The 15,220-nt window shown below is 33.6% G+C and overlaps 7 protein-coding genes across 7 annotated transcripts; 4 read left to right on the top strand and 3 right to left on the bottom strand.

The window, feature by feature from the left end:
* Window positions 1-80: 80 nt before the first annotated feature.
* Window positions 81-2,123, bottom strand: NAEGRDRAFT_78995 (uncharacterized protein; the record flags this gene model as incomplete). The annotated part of the gene is made up of 3 exons (XM_002679380.1): window positions 81-310; window positions 397-588; window positions 1,184-2,123. The coding sequence occupies 3 exons, from the start codon at window positions 2,121-2,123 to the stop codon at window positions 81-83; spliced, it is 1,362 nt and encodes a 453-aa protein (XP_002679426.1).
* Window positions 2,124-3,274: 1,151 nt separating this feature from the next.
* Window positions 3,275-5,104, top strand: NAEGRDRAFT_65151 (uncharacterized protein; the record flags this gene model as incomplete). The annotated part of the gene is made up of 1 exon (XM_002679505.1): window positions 3,275-5,104. One exon carries the CDS (start codon window positions 3,275-3,277, stop codon window positions 5,102-5,104), a length of 1,830 nt encoding a protein of 609 aa, XP_002679551.1.
* A 5-nt stretch (window positions 5,105-5,109) lies between these two features.
* NAEGRDRAFT_57460 (uncharacterized protein) lies at window positions 5,110-7,782 on the bottom strand (the record flags this gene model as incomplete). Its single annotated transcript, XM_002679379.1, has 1 exon — window positions 5,110-7,782. The coding sequence occupies one exon, from the start codon at window positions 7,780-7,782 to the stop codon at window positions 5,182-5,184; it is 2,601 nt and encodes an 866-aa protein (XP_002679425.1). The 3' UTR covers window positions 5,110-5,181.
* A 380-nt stretch (window positions 7,783-8,162) lies between these two features.
* Window positions 8,163-10,064, top strand: NAEGRDRAFT_78993 (palmitoyl-protein thioesterase; the record flags this gene model as incomplete). The annotated part of the gene is made up of 4 exons (XM_002679504.1): window positions 8,163-8,348; window positions 8,419-8,647; window positions 8,704-9,223; window positions 9,596-10,064. 4 exons carry the CDS (start codon window positions 8,163-8,165, stop codon window positions 10,062-10,064), a joined length of 1,404 nt encoding a protein of 467 aa, XP_002679550.1.
* A 565-nt stretch (window positions 10,065-10,629) lies between these two features.
* Window positions 10,630-11,709, bottom strand: NAEGRDRAFT_65148 (uncharacterized protein; the record flags this gene model as incomplete). Its single annotated transcript, XM_002679378.1, has 1 exon — window positions 10,630-11,709. The coding sequence occupies one exon, from the start codon at window positions 11,707-11,709 to the stop codon at window positions 10,630-10,632; it is 1,080 nt and encodes a 359-aa protein (XP_002679424.1).
* A 416-nt stretch (window positions 11,710-12,125) lies between these two features.
* On the top strand, window positions 12,126-13,697 carry NAEGRDRAFT_47514 (uncharacterized protein; the record flags this gene model as incomplete). The annotated part of the gene is made up of 1 exon (XM_002679503.1): window positions 12,126-13,697. The coding sequence occupies one exon, from the start codon at window positions 12,126-12,128 to the stop codon at window positions 13,695-13,697; it is 1,572 nt and encodes a 523-aa protein (XP_002679549.1).
* A 282-nt stretch (window positions 13,698-13,979) lies between these two features.
* On the top strand, window positions 13,980-15,201 carry NAEGRDRAFT_57457 (aminoglycoside phosphotransferase; the record flags this gene model as incomplete). The annotated part of the gene is made up of 1 exon (XM_002679502.1): window positions 13,980-15,201. One exon carries the CDS (start codon window positions 13,980-13,982, stop codon window positions 15,183-15,185), a length of 1,206 nt encoding a protein of 401 aa, XP_002679548.1. The 3' UTR covers window positions 15,186-15,201.
* Between the last annotated feature and the right edge of the window lie 19 nt (window positions 15,202-15,220).

Raw genomic sequence — 15,220 nt, 5'->3', positions numbered from 1 at the left:
CTTTTTATCCTATTCCAATAATTTTAATAATACAAGAATATATTTAATGTACAGAGATTATTTCAAAGAGATTAGACCAATTACCATACTTTCCACCATGGTTTGCTCGAATTTCCATTATTACTATTATCATTCTCTTCATTGGTTGATCCACCAAACTTATCATTCTCTTCATTTGTCTTATTTTCATCAATTGTTGTTGATGATGATGTGTTGTCACCCTTCTTATTCCAATAATGATATCCAACTGCCACTCCAGCACCAACCACCAATGTAACTGGCAAAACAGTCGTTCCAAGAGCCACAGCTCCTATTCATCCAAATCGAAATTCGTCAACCCAATTATATAATTCAAACAAATTCAATCAATCAAACAAACAAATAATTTAAACTTACCTGTAGCACCAACTGACTGCAATCCAGCCACCAAACTACCAGCAGCCACATTTCCTGCAGCACTCATCATGCCAGCTGCTGTCGTTCCAGCCACCACTCCACCCGATCCAAAACCCAATGATGAAACAACGAGTGGCACACCTACATAGGTCGTGGCTCCTGCAACTGTTGCTCCGATGGTTCCTGCACCGACTGTTCCCAACAGATTGTTCGTTTGTGTTTTTTGAATTTGACATTTTATGATTTTTGAGAGATGAATTGTAAACTTCCCATAAAACTTTTAACATAGCAGTACATGATAACCAATTATTCCAAATCATACTTTTCTAGCAGTTTTGTAAACAAATATTTGTGTAAAAAGTCGAAGTGAAATCAACTACAGGAATAGGATACCACATTCGAATATTCAAATATTCAACATCTTTAATGGATTAATTTGGTGACCTCCACAAAAAACTGTAAATTTCAAAGATTTTGTAAATACAATTATTATTGACTATTATAATCATTTAAATTTTATTAGAAAGTTACATCGGTGTTGCAACTCGATGTTTGTAAACCTCCAAAGAGTCGGTCTATTAATTAGAAGATTGTGAGAATTGATGATGCACTTGTTCCCGAAATCATGTTAACTATCTATTCGAAACTCGAGTAATCCAAATGACCTTCTTGTTGCAACTGAAGAATTAGAGAATATCTTTGTACTGTTGATGAGCACTAGCAGAACGAAATCTAGTATTTGCAAAATTTAGAAAATTAGATCCCTTCTGTGATGATGAATTGACACTTTCGTATGCTAATGAATGATTAAATAAACTAGACGAATCTGAATATTGTTGCTGTTGATTATTCTTATAATGAATAGACAAGAATCCACCCAAAACCAACAAGAAACCCAATATGAATGAAGCTTTTGATGTTAAATTTAAAATTTCAACATCTTTCACAGCTCTCATCAGTGGATTCTTTCCAATGATTCGAACATCGAATGGATGTTTCTCCAACAAGACCATAATCATTATCTTTTCCATCCAAGACAGTAACAATTGCAATCCAATCATGAAACAAACACCAATTTTCATCAGGTATGAATTATGATGATTCGAATAATGATTCGAATTTGAACTCAAAAACGAATCAAACCACAATCCCAACACAAAACATGTAAAAAGTGGAATTGTCACAAAAACATGAATAAAATCCAAACTTTTCTGATGATCCCTTCCAAACTGTTGCATCTGATCAATCAATGAAAAAACATTCTCAGGTTCCTGATTCAAAAATAAAAATTTTAAACCCAAAGGAAAACCAACTGAATTTGGATATAAATTTAACCAATGATAAGTCACTGAAAAAAAGTAACAACTGAAGAGAAACAAGGTGAAGAAGGTGGTGAAGAGATTTGTGAGATTGAAACTAAATCGATTGCTGCTAAATATGGTAGTTGAAGAGGTTGTGGAAGTTGAGCTGGTGCTGGAAGAGTTTGAAGATGGAATGGAAGTATTGTTGATGGTGTTGTTGTGAAAGTGAAGATATGGATTATTGTTATTATTGGTATGAATATTGTTCATGGTCGTGTTGGAGGAAGGAATTTGGTGGTTGGATAAAGGAGACGAAAGTGTGGACGAAAGTGAAAATGGTCTAGTTGGAGTTGGGGGAGAAGTGCAATAGATTAATTCTGTGGTGGTGGAAACTGATGGATGCAGTGAGAGTGTATTCTTGAGCATTTTTTTTGTATTGCAAATCGGGTGAAATCGGCAAGATTCGTCTGTTTCGTTTATTGATAAAGAAGAATGAGAGCACAAGAAGATTTTAGATGATTTTCTGAAGGAAGTGGGTACATGCTTTGGTTGTAAGAATGCATCACTGTCCTGCCAAATGTCACTCAAAATAATACTGAACTTGTGCTGGAACATTTGAAATTCTTCAACGACAATATTTATTTTGCTGTTTTAGACGGTTGTAAAGAGATTGTCAGTTTTTCATGTTGAAATCTTCTGATGAGTGAACTGGAGGTATCGCCAAAATTTGTTTCGTTTTGCCAAATTGTTATTCGAAAGGGAAGGGACAAAAGGAAGAAGAGTTTCATTTCTAATAAATTGCACAAATTGACTGAATGCAGTGCTGCTGGTAGTTTACAATGATTTTGTGTTGATTATCTTATGAATTCGGTCATCACCAAAACTATTCAATATACCAATATAGCAATTAATTCAAAATTCGGTATAAATTCTTTAAAAGGAAGGTCATACAACAATATGTGTTTGGATAACGTGCATGCAAGGAGTAAGAGGAATTCAAAAAATACGAAAATGCAAACCCTTTCTTATCAAAGCACAGATAACAGTGAACTTTAATTTGTGTCATCTCAATTATTGTATAAGAGAGTCTTCTTTCTCTATTACCAAATGATTGTTTTCTATATATTGCAGTGATTGTTTTTGAATGCAATAATTTTGATGATTATCATTCAATATATTGATTTGGTTTTGGCTTTCAGAACATTTAGGTTGTTGTTCAACAATTATCAGATTGATTACTTTTACATCACCATTTTCATTTGTATATATATTTGGTTGAGTATAAAGTTTCATGCAATAGTCAAACAGAGTCCTTAATGAACTTGCGTTAAAATTCATATTTGGAAAGAGATGAAGTTCTACTAAGCAAAAACAGTACTAACTGAAAAAAACCATCTTTTCACACAACAAATATAAAAAAAATGTGTGGTGGTGCGTAAGTAGAAGTGTCTTCGGGTTCTCATGATGATGTTGCTAAAATGATGATGAAAATTTACCTTAATATTCGTGTGTGTGTGAAATTGTGTGAAATATTGCTTAAAATTGATGAACTGGTTTCCAATAGTTATAATCCTCCAATGTTTTTATTACCATTGATCTTGGTAGTTGGTGCTGCTGCGGGTGTGAAAAGACTGGCCGAGTCGATTGATCATTCCATTCGTGGAAATAATGAAAAGATTTTGGACATGATGAAGGAATCAGAGAAGAAGAAACGAATGGAAAGAGCTCTCGAGTTGGATCAAGAAACAACGATGGCAGTTGAAGCTATGAAGAGGGAAACAAAAGTTTCTAATGAAGAATTGGCAAGATTATTGTTAAAGAGAGCAACGATTCGTTTGGAAGATTCTAGATTGGAAGAATCGAATGCAGATTTGAAGGAAGCTTGGAGTTTATTGGAAGCTTTGGAGGTGTCAGCTGTTAGAGACAGTTATCTCACAATGTATTTGAAGGGTTCTATTGAATATGCTAATGGTGATTTCCAATCGGCTGGTGATTCATTCTTTAGTTCAATTCATTTGAGAGAAACTTTGGTCAATTCGAATAATCAACCATTAACCGAAGATGAAATTCTAGAATTGGAAAAGGAATTTGTTGAATTACAAATTAATTCTAAAAAACCAATTGAGCGAACTATGATTACAGTTTCTCAAAACTTTTCAAGATTTTCCTCAAATTTCAACAATAACGTCAAGAACTTTTTCAATCACAATTTGAAATTGGACACAACAAAGCCAATTCTTAAGGAAAAACCAAAAACTTTGATTTCACTCGAATTATTATATGTAAGGGCTGGTATTTCCTATTATAATTCAGCTCGTTATGAGAAGGCCATTACTCTCTTTAATAATGCCATCTCTATTGGATTAGTTTATGATTCTGATTTGTTGGAATCTACTTATTACAATAGAGGACTTTGTTATTATTACTTGTCTAAGGATCTTGTCAAGTATGCTATTGAGGATTTCACACAATCAATTTCCTTAATGCCACTCACTAGACAACGAGAACAGACCTATTTGATGAGAGCTTGTGCATATGGAAGATTAGGTTTGAATAAGGAGAAAGCAGACGATGAAAGAAAGGCCAAGTTTATTAATCCATTTTCAAGTCAAATTTCGGCATTTCATATTAGACTTTTGGATGATGATACTCTATTTAATGTATTATCGTTCCTCCCCACAAGAACATTGATTACTTCAGCTGCAAGTGGAAAAGTTTGGAGAAAGGTCATTGTGAAATATTTACAGAACTTTCAAGTACAAGTTTCCATTGATAGTTTAACACATGATATTAAGGCAAAAGTGGAGGATCCAAGAGGTAAGATGGGCAAGATATTCCTTCCAAATCATCGATTAACCTACAGGGAATTTATTCATAATGCACTCAATAATTCTCTATTGAACTCTGCTTCCAATATTTGGATACCTCTCACTTACAATTATGGATATGGTACTTATGATACTTCTGTAACTTTTACTGGTTATTGTTTAGAGAAATTCAAAAACTTGAAAGTTGTTGCTGTTGAGGAGTTTGACAATTCAATTTCCAAACAAATTTCCAATAACAATCCAGGACTAAAGAGATTTGAATTAAGGCAACGAATGCCAAACTTTGTTCAAGGAGAAGAATTAGAACTCATGTTGAAGAGTTTGACTGAATTGGAATCTTTGAGTTTGGTTGTGTGCATGTTTACTAAGGACCCATTTATCAATCATCCACCATCCCTTAAACTTGTTGAATATTACGAACCAAATGAGTCAGATATGGAGTATGGAAGAGAAAGAAATGGAAGCAAACCTAAACAATTTGTTTCTTGGGATGAGTTGAGAAATGCACACCCAGAAATTACATTTGTCTGTTTGAAGGATGATTGGCGTAAAAAGATTCATGAAGAATCCTCTTGGTAATAGTTCAGAATAAATCAAGGGTTTACTCATTTCTTATGTGCAGTTGCTGTCTCACTAAAGTTTTCTTTGTTTTGAATTTATTGATAATCCTCAGACATTAATAAAACAACTAGAGCTGACCAACCAGTGAAAGGATGATTATTGAAACCTCTTCCATCAGTTGGATGGTATGTCTCATAGATTGCACCAATGGAATTATCATTAACGTGGTAATGCTTTACAACATTGTTAACGTAGGCAGTTTGAATTTTCTTTCTCATTATTTTGGCAGAGTTCAACTTGTAATTATTCTCATAAAAGGCAAGTCCTCTAGCACATTGATATTGAAAAGGTGCCCACAATGCTCCTCTCCAATACTGACCTGATCTTTCAAATGTAATATCTTCATAGGAGAGAGAAATGATACCACCCTCTTCATACCATAAATAGTCAGAGTTTGACATTTTTTCAATTGTTTTTTCCACACGAGTCATGTTAGTTTCAATTCCAAGACAAACAGGTAACATTCCAATGTATCCAATGTGGTTGGCAAATCCAAGAGTTTTTGATCTGTCAACATAAAATCCAATTGATTCATTCCAGAACAAATCATGTAAATTCTTGGAAATAATATTGGATATGGAGGCATAGTAATCAATGAGATCTTTTGGCTTGGATAACATTTGAGACAAGTCGCTCATAACTTGAGCTGCTTTAGCAATCCATGCTTGAAGATCTACATTGCTCTCTCCTGGTAGAACCTTCATAAATCTTGGATAATCATCAAGACCACTATCTAGAGAAACATCAAAAACTCTTCCTCCCCATCTGTAAGTATACTCTTCACTTCCAGCAGCTTGAAGATTCTTCAAATACCAAGCAAGGATCTTTTGTAATCTTTCAAAGAGACCAGTTCTGTTAAAATAATCAATAACAACATTCTTGTCATACATTCTGCAATATCTCTCCAAAGTGATAAAGTAAACTGGTGGATTCATTTGATTTGATAAGCCATACCAAGCCCATTGGGGTTGTTGGTATCTAGCCTCTTCTCCAATAAATTGTTCTCTATCGATCCATCCAGTGATATCATCAAGAATTGCATCAAAATGCCAATTTCTAGTTACTTCTTCAAATACTTCTCTATTCCATCTCACTTGAACCATTTCCATGAATGCTTCATCCCAATAGAATGGACGAGGGAAGGATTGTTTGTTGGGAATGAGAGATAATAATTTTCTATTCTTCATGACAATAATTGGATTCGCTGGATCACTCATATTCTTGAAATATCCTGAACCTTCAAAATAACTCAATCCAAACATTAAACTGCTAACAACTTGCATACCAAACTCTCTGTAATCTTGAGCAGAAGCTTTTTGAGTATTTGTATTAATGAAATTAGTGACAGGGAATCTATCATCAAACTTTTGTTCAAACTCTTGTTTGTACTTTTCATAGAGGTGGTCAATATAGGCAGGCGATGATTCAAGATCAGTGAGAGGATTGGCATTAGGATTATCAAAGGTAATAACCCATTCGAAAGGTGTTTTAAGAACCTTTTGAATAATACCAATATTACTCTTTTGTGACATTTTCTTATTTGGCAATAAATTAAAGTGATTTCCACCATTTTGACAACAGGCTGGATTATTGTTATAGTCATTTCCAACTCCAGAGCTGATCGTGTCAGTAATTATTTGCTTGGCATAATATGGTCTGTCAGTTTCATTTACAAAGTAGAATGATTCAAGCGCATTATCATATCTCCACTTGGTTTTTTCTGTATTGGCACCCTTCACAGAGCTAGTTCTCATTCTAAAACTACCATAAGAACTGTCGTCAACTCCTTGTAATACCAATTGTCCATTTGAATCAGTCTTCATATCATAAACCTCTCCCTTAGTTACACCAGTGTACAAATAAACAGCAATGTGATCATCAACCTTCTCCTTCTTTCTTGGATCATACATTGATTCACCTGTAATTTTCACAGCAAATGCATTATTCTTCACACCTCCATATTTTACAGTTGTGATATTCAGACGAACATTGGTCAAATATTGATCCACAACAATAACCTTGGAGAATGTCAAGGGATCAGCACGTTCCACTTTCAAACAATTAAATTGAATATCTTCAGTGTAAACATTTTCTCTCACTTTGATATTCCACTGTTGATTATCATATTCATTCCAAGCAATACCAAAGTATAATGGATCCGAATCCTTTGTTTGAATACCAGAGTACATCTTTGGTCGTGGAAGAAGGAAATCTTGTGAAGTTGCTGCAGCCCCTTTTGAATAAACATTTTCTCTGATTTGTGAGTCGATTGTTGCAAATCCCTTGTAAATCTTCTTTTCACTTGGCAACTCCTTCACAATTTCATGATGATGATTATTTCTAATAGCCTTTTTCTCTTGCTGTTGTTGATGATGATTGGAATAATAGAAACGAGAGGCTCTTGATTTATGAGAAGGTAATAAGGAAGGAATAACATTACTATTCATCCAAAATTGTGAAATATATTCTTGTTGTTGGTTATGATGTTGATGATTAATTGTTTGATTATTATTCAGAGAAATTATTGCAGCATCAGATGAATTAATAATTATTAATAATGAAGAAATTATCATCACAGAAAGGATCACCAGCAGAGATGATCCATCATGATGATGACGAAGAAAACAACCAATCATTTTCTTTTCGTGTGACGGACTTTTGGATTAGATATCCTTTCTCATAACGTTCAGAACGAATGGATTTCTTAAAATTAATGTCTGGGTGAGGAGTTTTGCTGTTATTCAGACACTCTTGTTCTCAGTGACCCATTGACATTACTTCCTTAATAAAAGAGCAAATTTTAATAATGCTTTACTTTATAATCATATTTGTTTGTTTTTTTTAAAATTTAAAAAACAAAAATATCATCAAGGAATTAATTATTGCTTTTCGCTTAATGAAATCTCATTCAGTTATTAGAACAAAAATTTGCAATAAAAGGCTTGATTGCTGATAGTTACTATTATTGATCATCATGAGGTGATCTTTTAATAGAATTAAATCAAGAAATAGAAAAATGAAGGAAAGGCGGTTCATGTTTGTATTGTTGGTTGTGATTTGTGTGTTCATGATCAGCACGGAGGTGGAATCATTATCGGTTCGTATCAATCCAAAATCACAACAAGTTGCTGCTTCATCAAGTGATAGTATTAAACCAATTGTATTGTGGCATGGTATGGGTGATTCATGCTGTTTTCCATTTGTATGTTATTATTCAATTGTTGTTGATCAAATTCTAATAAATTTAATTATTAATTGGATCGGAATAATAGTCAATGGGAAAGATTGAAACACTGATTAGATCACAATTTAATTCATCAAATTTACCATATATTCATTCTATTAGAATTGGAAATAATATAGAGGAAGATGTTGAGAATAGTTATCTAATGAATGCCAACAAACAAGTTCAAATGGCTTGTGATATGTTGAAGAAGGATCCTAATTTGAAGGATGGATTTAATGCTATTGGATTCTCTCAAGGATCTCAATTTTTGAGAGGTTTGTTTTATATTGTAAACCAATTACTGACCTATTGTGATATTTTAATAATGCAGCCTTTGTTCAAAGATGCAATTTGCCAAAGGTTAATAATTTGATCAGTATTGGAGGACAACATCAAGGAGTTTATGGCTTACCTAAATGTATTGGAGTCAATCATACAGTTTGCGAATATATAAGAGAAATGTTGGATATTGGAGTTTATTGGGGTTGGGTTCAAGATTCTCTTGTTCAAGCAGAATATTGGCATGATCCTTTCAATGAACAGGAATATATTGATAAGTGTATTTTCCTTCCAGACATTAATAATTATGGAAGAATTAAGAATGAAACTTACAAGATTAATTTAAAGAGCTTGAACAAATTTGTAATGGTGAAATTCTTGCAAGACTCATTCGTACAACCAATAGAATCTGAACAATTTGAATTTTATCAACCTGGACAAGATAAACGTGTCGTTCCATTAAGAGAATCGCCACTCTACAAGGAGGATTGGCTTGGCTTACAAGAAATGGATAAAGCAGGAAAATTGGTCTTTTTAGAAAGCAATGGTGATCATCTTCGATTCACTGAGCAGTGGTTCATTGATAACATTATTCCATACCTTAAATAATTAAAATCCATTATTGTAATTTATTTCACTCAACCAATGCACTGCGATGAAAACATTTGCAATTAAAAATGTCGGGAATGAAAACTTCATCATCACAAGATATTAGTAATAATAACAATGAAGCAGTCGGTTTGGATTTTGATAGATTTGTGAAAATTCTCGGAACCGTGATTGATTTACCAGCAAATTCTAATGCAACAAATTCTGTTTTAATTAAATGGCATGCAAATATGAGCAGATTGTACATAGCTGCTATGAAGAGAATGGATCTTCCAAACAAGTCTCGGGCGAGTACTGATTATCGAATCATTGCACAAATCTTTGGATTTAATCAGGAAACATATTTCCGAGATTGAAAAGGATTTAAAGGAAAATGAATTAAATTCTAGGAGGAGTAATAATCATAAGGAATTGGAAATTGAAAATAATGAATCAGATGAATGTGGCTACAATCCATTGTTTAGGAAATCAAAAAACGATACTGTTCAGGAATTAATTGATGAGTATGAACGAGGTGTAAAGGTGATCAATGAAAGTGAGAGACTAAATGAGAAAAAGAGAAAGTTCAGCACTGTGTCACCACTATATGAACAAAAGTTTAATAAGATTCTGGAAATGGCAGCAGAAACGAAAGCAAAATTAGCAAAAATCAAAGAGGATAGAAGATTTGAAACTAATGAAACTGTGAAAGTTCCGAAATCAATAGTGGAGCAAGCTAAAATCCTTAGAACCAAGTTTATTGAAAATATTCAAAAAGATGATGAAGGAGTTGATGAAGACCTTACACTAAGCGCTCTATTGTAGCTCAGATTAAAGATTTACAGGAACAGCATTGTCAGCAATCTGAAATTCTTTTAAAGGAAATGATAGAAGAGAAAAGGCAGTTTTTGAAAGAATGGGAAAAACGATTCAGCAATCAACAAACTAATAATGCAAGGATAGAAAAGGAATTGAAGAATATTTATTATCAAGTAGAGAGGGTGTGTGAAAAGACAAAACATACTATTCAAGAGAGGTTAGATGCGGATGAAGAATTCGTGAAAAAAATGCTGGAATAATGTCAATCTTGACAAAAGAATGAGATAATTTACAAGTTATACGTCCAAACATCAAGTACAGAATATAATGAAGTTGCTAGAAATTATGTTCAAACCTCATTGGTTGAAAATGAAAATGGAATTCCACCTAATTTAATTTCACACAATGAAACTTTTGCAAACAGATTGGAATTTAGAATTGGTAATCATCAAAACGATAGCAAACAATTATTAGAAACTCTATTCAAAGTAATGACTAGAAAGGAAGCTAAGCATGCATTCATTGTCGATTGGACTTGTACAATGGCATCATTGGAAGAAGTTTTTATTATTTACACACTTGTACAAGGATGGAATGTTGAAAGCAAGTTAATGATAGTGGATAATTGAAAGTATAAACTTCTCCACAATTCAAACTTTTTGATAAACAGAGATTCTTGACTTTCATTGGTTTCTCCTAGTGGTGTGGATCCAAATGGATAGATTAGTGGTCTAGGTATCTTAGTAGTACTTTTCAATTTTCCTTCATTTGTTAGTTGTGATATTTCAGTAATGTGTTCATTGAGTGGTTCTATTATGTTAGGTAATAAATTTGTGGTTAATTCCAATCGTAGAGTTTCCAACATTATTAAAAACTGATTCTTAAATATCATTTTGATAGTGTTCAATTTACTACAATTTGGAAGGAGTGGAAAGCTAACATTGCCTAAAATATATTGGTTAATGTTCTGCAATACTGAATGGAGGGAGGTGTTCTTTACGAAATGTTTTTCAATATTCTCGAAAAGTTTCGATAATTTAGCCTCTTTAGTAATTGAGCTAGCATAGAGTGATTTTAGCATGAGAAAATCAGATTCAAAGAATTGTTTCTTAGGCTCTGTCAAAATTCCAAGTGTTGTTTTCAGAGCAGAACCAAAAGTAAGAGGTGATCTGTAAAACATTTCAATTGTGAATTGGTCATCATTAGGACAACTATCCAACAAGTGTTTTCCATATTCCTTTTCACTGTGATTAATTGTAGCTTCCCCAGATGAATGTTCTATAATTTGAAGTTGAATGTATTTGATTTGTTGTAGCTTTTCCTGTTCCGATAATGAAAATCCATCATGTCTTCTCCACTTTGGATGACAAACGTTCGGAAAGCTACAATACGAACAGAATTTAATCATGTTAGATGATGGTGAAGTTTTAGCACCTATTGAAAATAATTGTGTACAACAATCACAAGGAAGTAAACTATCATCACAAGAAAAACACTTTAAACATGTCGAAATTCCAGAATCTATCAACTCTTCCCCGAGAGGTCTATCAAGACATTGTTCTTCATTGTAGTATTTACATTCCGAATTACCACAGTGATAAGTTTGCAAGAAGGGAAACAGCAAACTCTGCACTGATGATTGTTGAGACATTTTTTTTTAATTATGAAACTCTTCCATTCGAGTAGAGACTGGAAGGCGGGAAAAGTTTTGAATAATATCAAAGAGAGAATTTTAATTCACCCTTACAAATATGTACTTGACAATTATTAATTTTGCAATTCAAATTACAAAATGCAAGAAAATGAAATCAATTTTTATGATATTTGCATTGTGCTTTAATGGCAATTAGTCTTATTGGTATGATTCTTCTTCCTATTCACCTATAATAATACATGTTTTAGATAACATTTATTGTTGAACCTGAAAGGCATGATTTCCAATGCGGACTTCGAATCCCATAAAATCTTGCCCATCAAGCCAAATATAAATCAAGCCAAAAAAAAATGTTTAAATTCAATCATAGAGGGAGAAGTTTTATTCTCTCGCTGATGATGATAGTGGGTATGATGATCATCGGCTTGTGTGCATCATTAATTAGCGGATCAAATTTACGAGGAAATATTAAAACAATAACAAATAAGATAAAAGCAACTCCTTTAAAGCCTTCCTCTGCAGGCTTTTTAAACATTTCCTATTTGAATCAAATTATAAAGAAAAATAAGGACGAATTTGCACAATATGTAAAGGATCATATTGTCATTCCACAAATTAATGTAACACAACATGTTTCAGTGATTGGTGATGTTCAAGTTGTTGTTAGTGAAACGAAACTTCAACAAATTGACTTGGGACAAGATATTCAAACTTCATTGGATCCTACTGGTAATTATTTCTATGTTAAAATGTCCAAAGCAAGTTTGGTTTTGACTACCAAATTCCAATACAAGCAATTGTCATTCCCATATTTGACTGGATCTGGTATTGCTGATGTTAATACTGAAAGTGTTTATGGAGGTTTGAGACTTCAATTGTCAATTACTCCTGACGAAAAACCACAATTTATGTCACAAGTTGGATTGGAATTGTATGACATGAAGATTCATATTAGTGAAGGTGGTATTCAAGGATGGATTATTAATTTGCTCGATTCTCTCTTTACATCAACTATTAACAAACTTATTGCTAATGCTGTTTCTGATACTATTCATTTGAAGATCCAAGAAGTCAATGATTACATTGCTCAACAACCATTCATCATGCCAATCAACTTGTCATCAACTATGAGTTTAATGATCGACTTTGGATTTGATATCTTTAAGGTTGTTGATTATTTGACTGTTGGTGCCTTCTCTCAAGTTAGATTCTTCGACAAGTCTCTCGGTGAAAAATTACCATTTGAACCAGTTGATTTGCCAACCAGCCCAACTAGTAATGATTTATTGCAAATTTACGTTACTGACTTTGTTGTAAAGAGTTTATTATTCAGTCTCCACCAATCTAACCAAATTTCATTTGTCGTTACTCCTGAAATGGTCCCTCCAACTGAAATGATCCAACTCAATACTACAAGTTTGAAGATTTACCTCCCAGAACTTTACAACAAGTATCCAAATCAACTTGTCCAATTGGTCTTGTCAAGCAACCCAAGTAATGCACCAGTTCCAGACTTTAACATTACAACTGTTGGAATGAATGCCAATTTCAATGGTGAATTGTTGTTCCAAGTTTTAAATGGTTCTTCAACTGTGAATGCCTTCTCTGTCTCAGTTGCTGCTCAATTCTCTTTGGATAAGATTTCCCTTAAGAATAATGCCACTACCATCAACATGACTGCCGAAATTGATAATCCATCAGTTCTTCTCACCTTGAAACAATCATGGATTGGACCAATAGATATTAAGAATTTTGCATTCATTGTCAATGTTGTTGTAGCAAGAGGAGTTGTTCGTCAACTTAACATTCAACTTGCTGATGGTATTCCACTCTTCAATTTGGCCAACTATCTTCCTGGATTAATCATCGACAATACCAATCTCAGTGTACAAAATGGATATGTTGGAATTGGTATCTCGGGAGAATACAGACCAAGTGCCATTCAAGATGCCAAACCTTCAAAGAAATTCAAACTCAACAAGTAAATAAATTATTAAAATTGTAAATAAACCTGAATAGCACTTGTGAAACAGAAGAGACCCCATCTTCACTTAAATATCTTTTGTTCTTGTTACAACACAAGCCTAGCTTCTTGTTAGCACAGCAGCTTACAAAATCAATATGTTAGAAGGAAGCCTCATTTTTGCCAAAGCTGAGTCTTGTTGTATGAAGAGGTTGTTTTTAGAACCAAATCCAATTACAGCGCGGGCGATTTTTGATCAATTTAAAATTTAAGAGCGCCAATTTTTTAAAAAACCTTAAAAAAAATGGAAAGTTGTATTGAGCGGTTGTATGCTGGCTTACTTGATGATGCCACGGTATTGATCAAGAAGAGTGATTCATTGCGATCTGTATCGAATGTTGAAGATCAATTGAATGAAAAGAGGGAAGATGTTTCCTGGGAACTGGTCTTGAGGAATGGAAATATTGTAAATACAATGAAGGGATTTTGTGGTGTGGTGCTGAGAATACAAGTTGGAGAGGAGAGTGTGATTGTCAAGTTGGCTAGTACGAATGGAAAGATGAGACCTCTATTGAAGAATCAATACAGAAATGAAGTGGAATTTTGTAGATGGTTGATGATGAAGAAAAAAGTTGATGGCTTACCAAAGATATTTGCCAGTGGATATTTGAATGAAGAAGAGCAATTATTTTACATTGTAATGGAAGATTGTGGAATTGGAGAAATGGATCAATTGAGTGATTGCTCTATTGAGGATGCATCTAATATATTGAGACATTGGCAGAGAGTCCAACTCGAAATTGGGAGCAATCTTTCTGATTTGAATGTTAGGAGCTTGTTTTACTCCTTCATAAATGGAGTTCTCTTCTTTGAATTTAACTCGCTACTAGAAAAGGAGGAAAATCTTGATAAATATCTGGTGGAAACTGTTTGTGCGAAGGTTGAGGGGGACTGGACAATATTTTTGGACGTTATTAAGGAACTAGATTGGTCTACTTACAGTGATACCATTTTGCAACATTTTCACACAAGAATAGAGTTGCCAAATTTGGTGGCCAACATTAAGAACTCGCTCTCGTACCTCCAAAATGATCAAGCATTTGCCGTTCACGGTGATTTTAGATTGGAAAATATTATTAAGAAAGGAAATTCTGTAAAATTTATTGATTTTCAATCCTTAAGCAAAGGTCCTTGCTCCTATGATCTTTCACATTTTACTGCCCAAAGCATATCCATTCAAAAGAGGAGGACAGTGGAAGAGTCGCTCCTCCGTGAATACTTTGAATCATTGAGTGGTAACAAGTTGAGTTGGGAGAGTTTCCTTGAATCCTACAAACATTGCATAGTTCTCCAGATGTGTTATTGCGTGCTAGGTATTGGAAGTCATTGGAAATATTATTTGCAAAGTGGTAAACTCAAAGATCCACAATTCCTTAAGGAAAAGAGTGCTCGGGTTGGTATGGATATTATTGCAAGGACATGTCATCTCTACATTGATCATTTCCAATAAATTACGTTGAAGGTTGAACACTAGTGTTTCATTCC

The sequence above is a fragment of the Naegleria gruberi genome (assembly GCF_000004985.1).
Source record: "Naegleria gruberi genomic scaffold NAEGRscaffold_13, whole genome shotgun sequence".
NCBI classification, from domain to species: domain Eukaryota; phylum Heterolobosea; class Eutetramitea; order Acrasida; family Naegleriidae; genus Naegleria; species Naegleria gruberi.
This window is presented reverse-complemented; position numbering and strand designations above follow the sequence as displayed.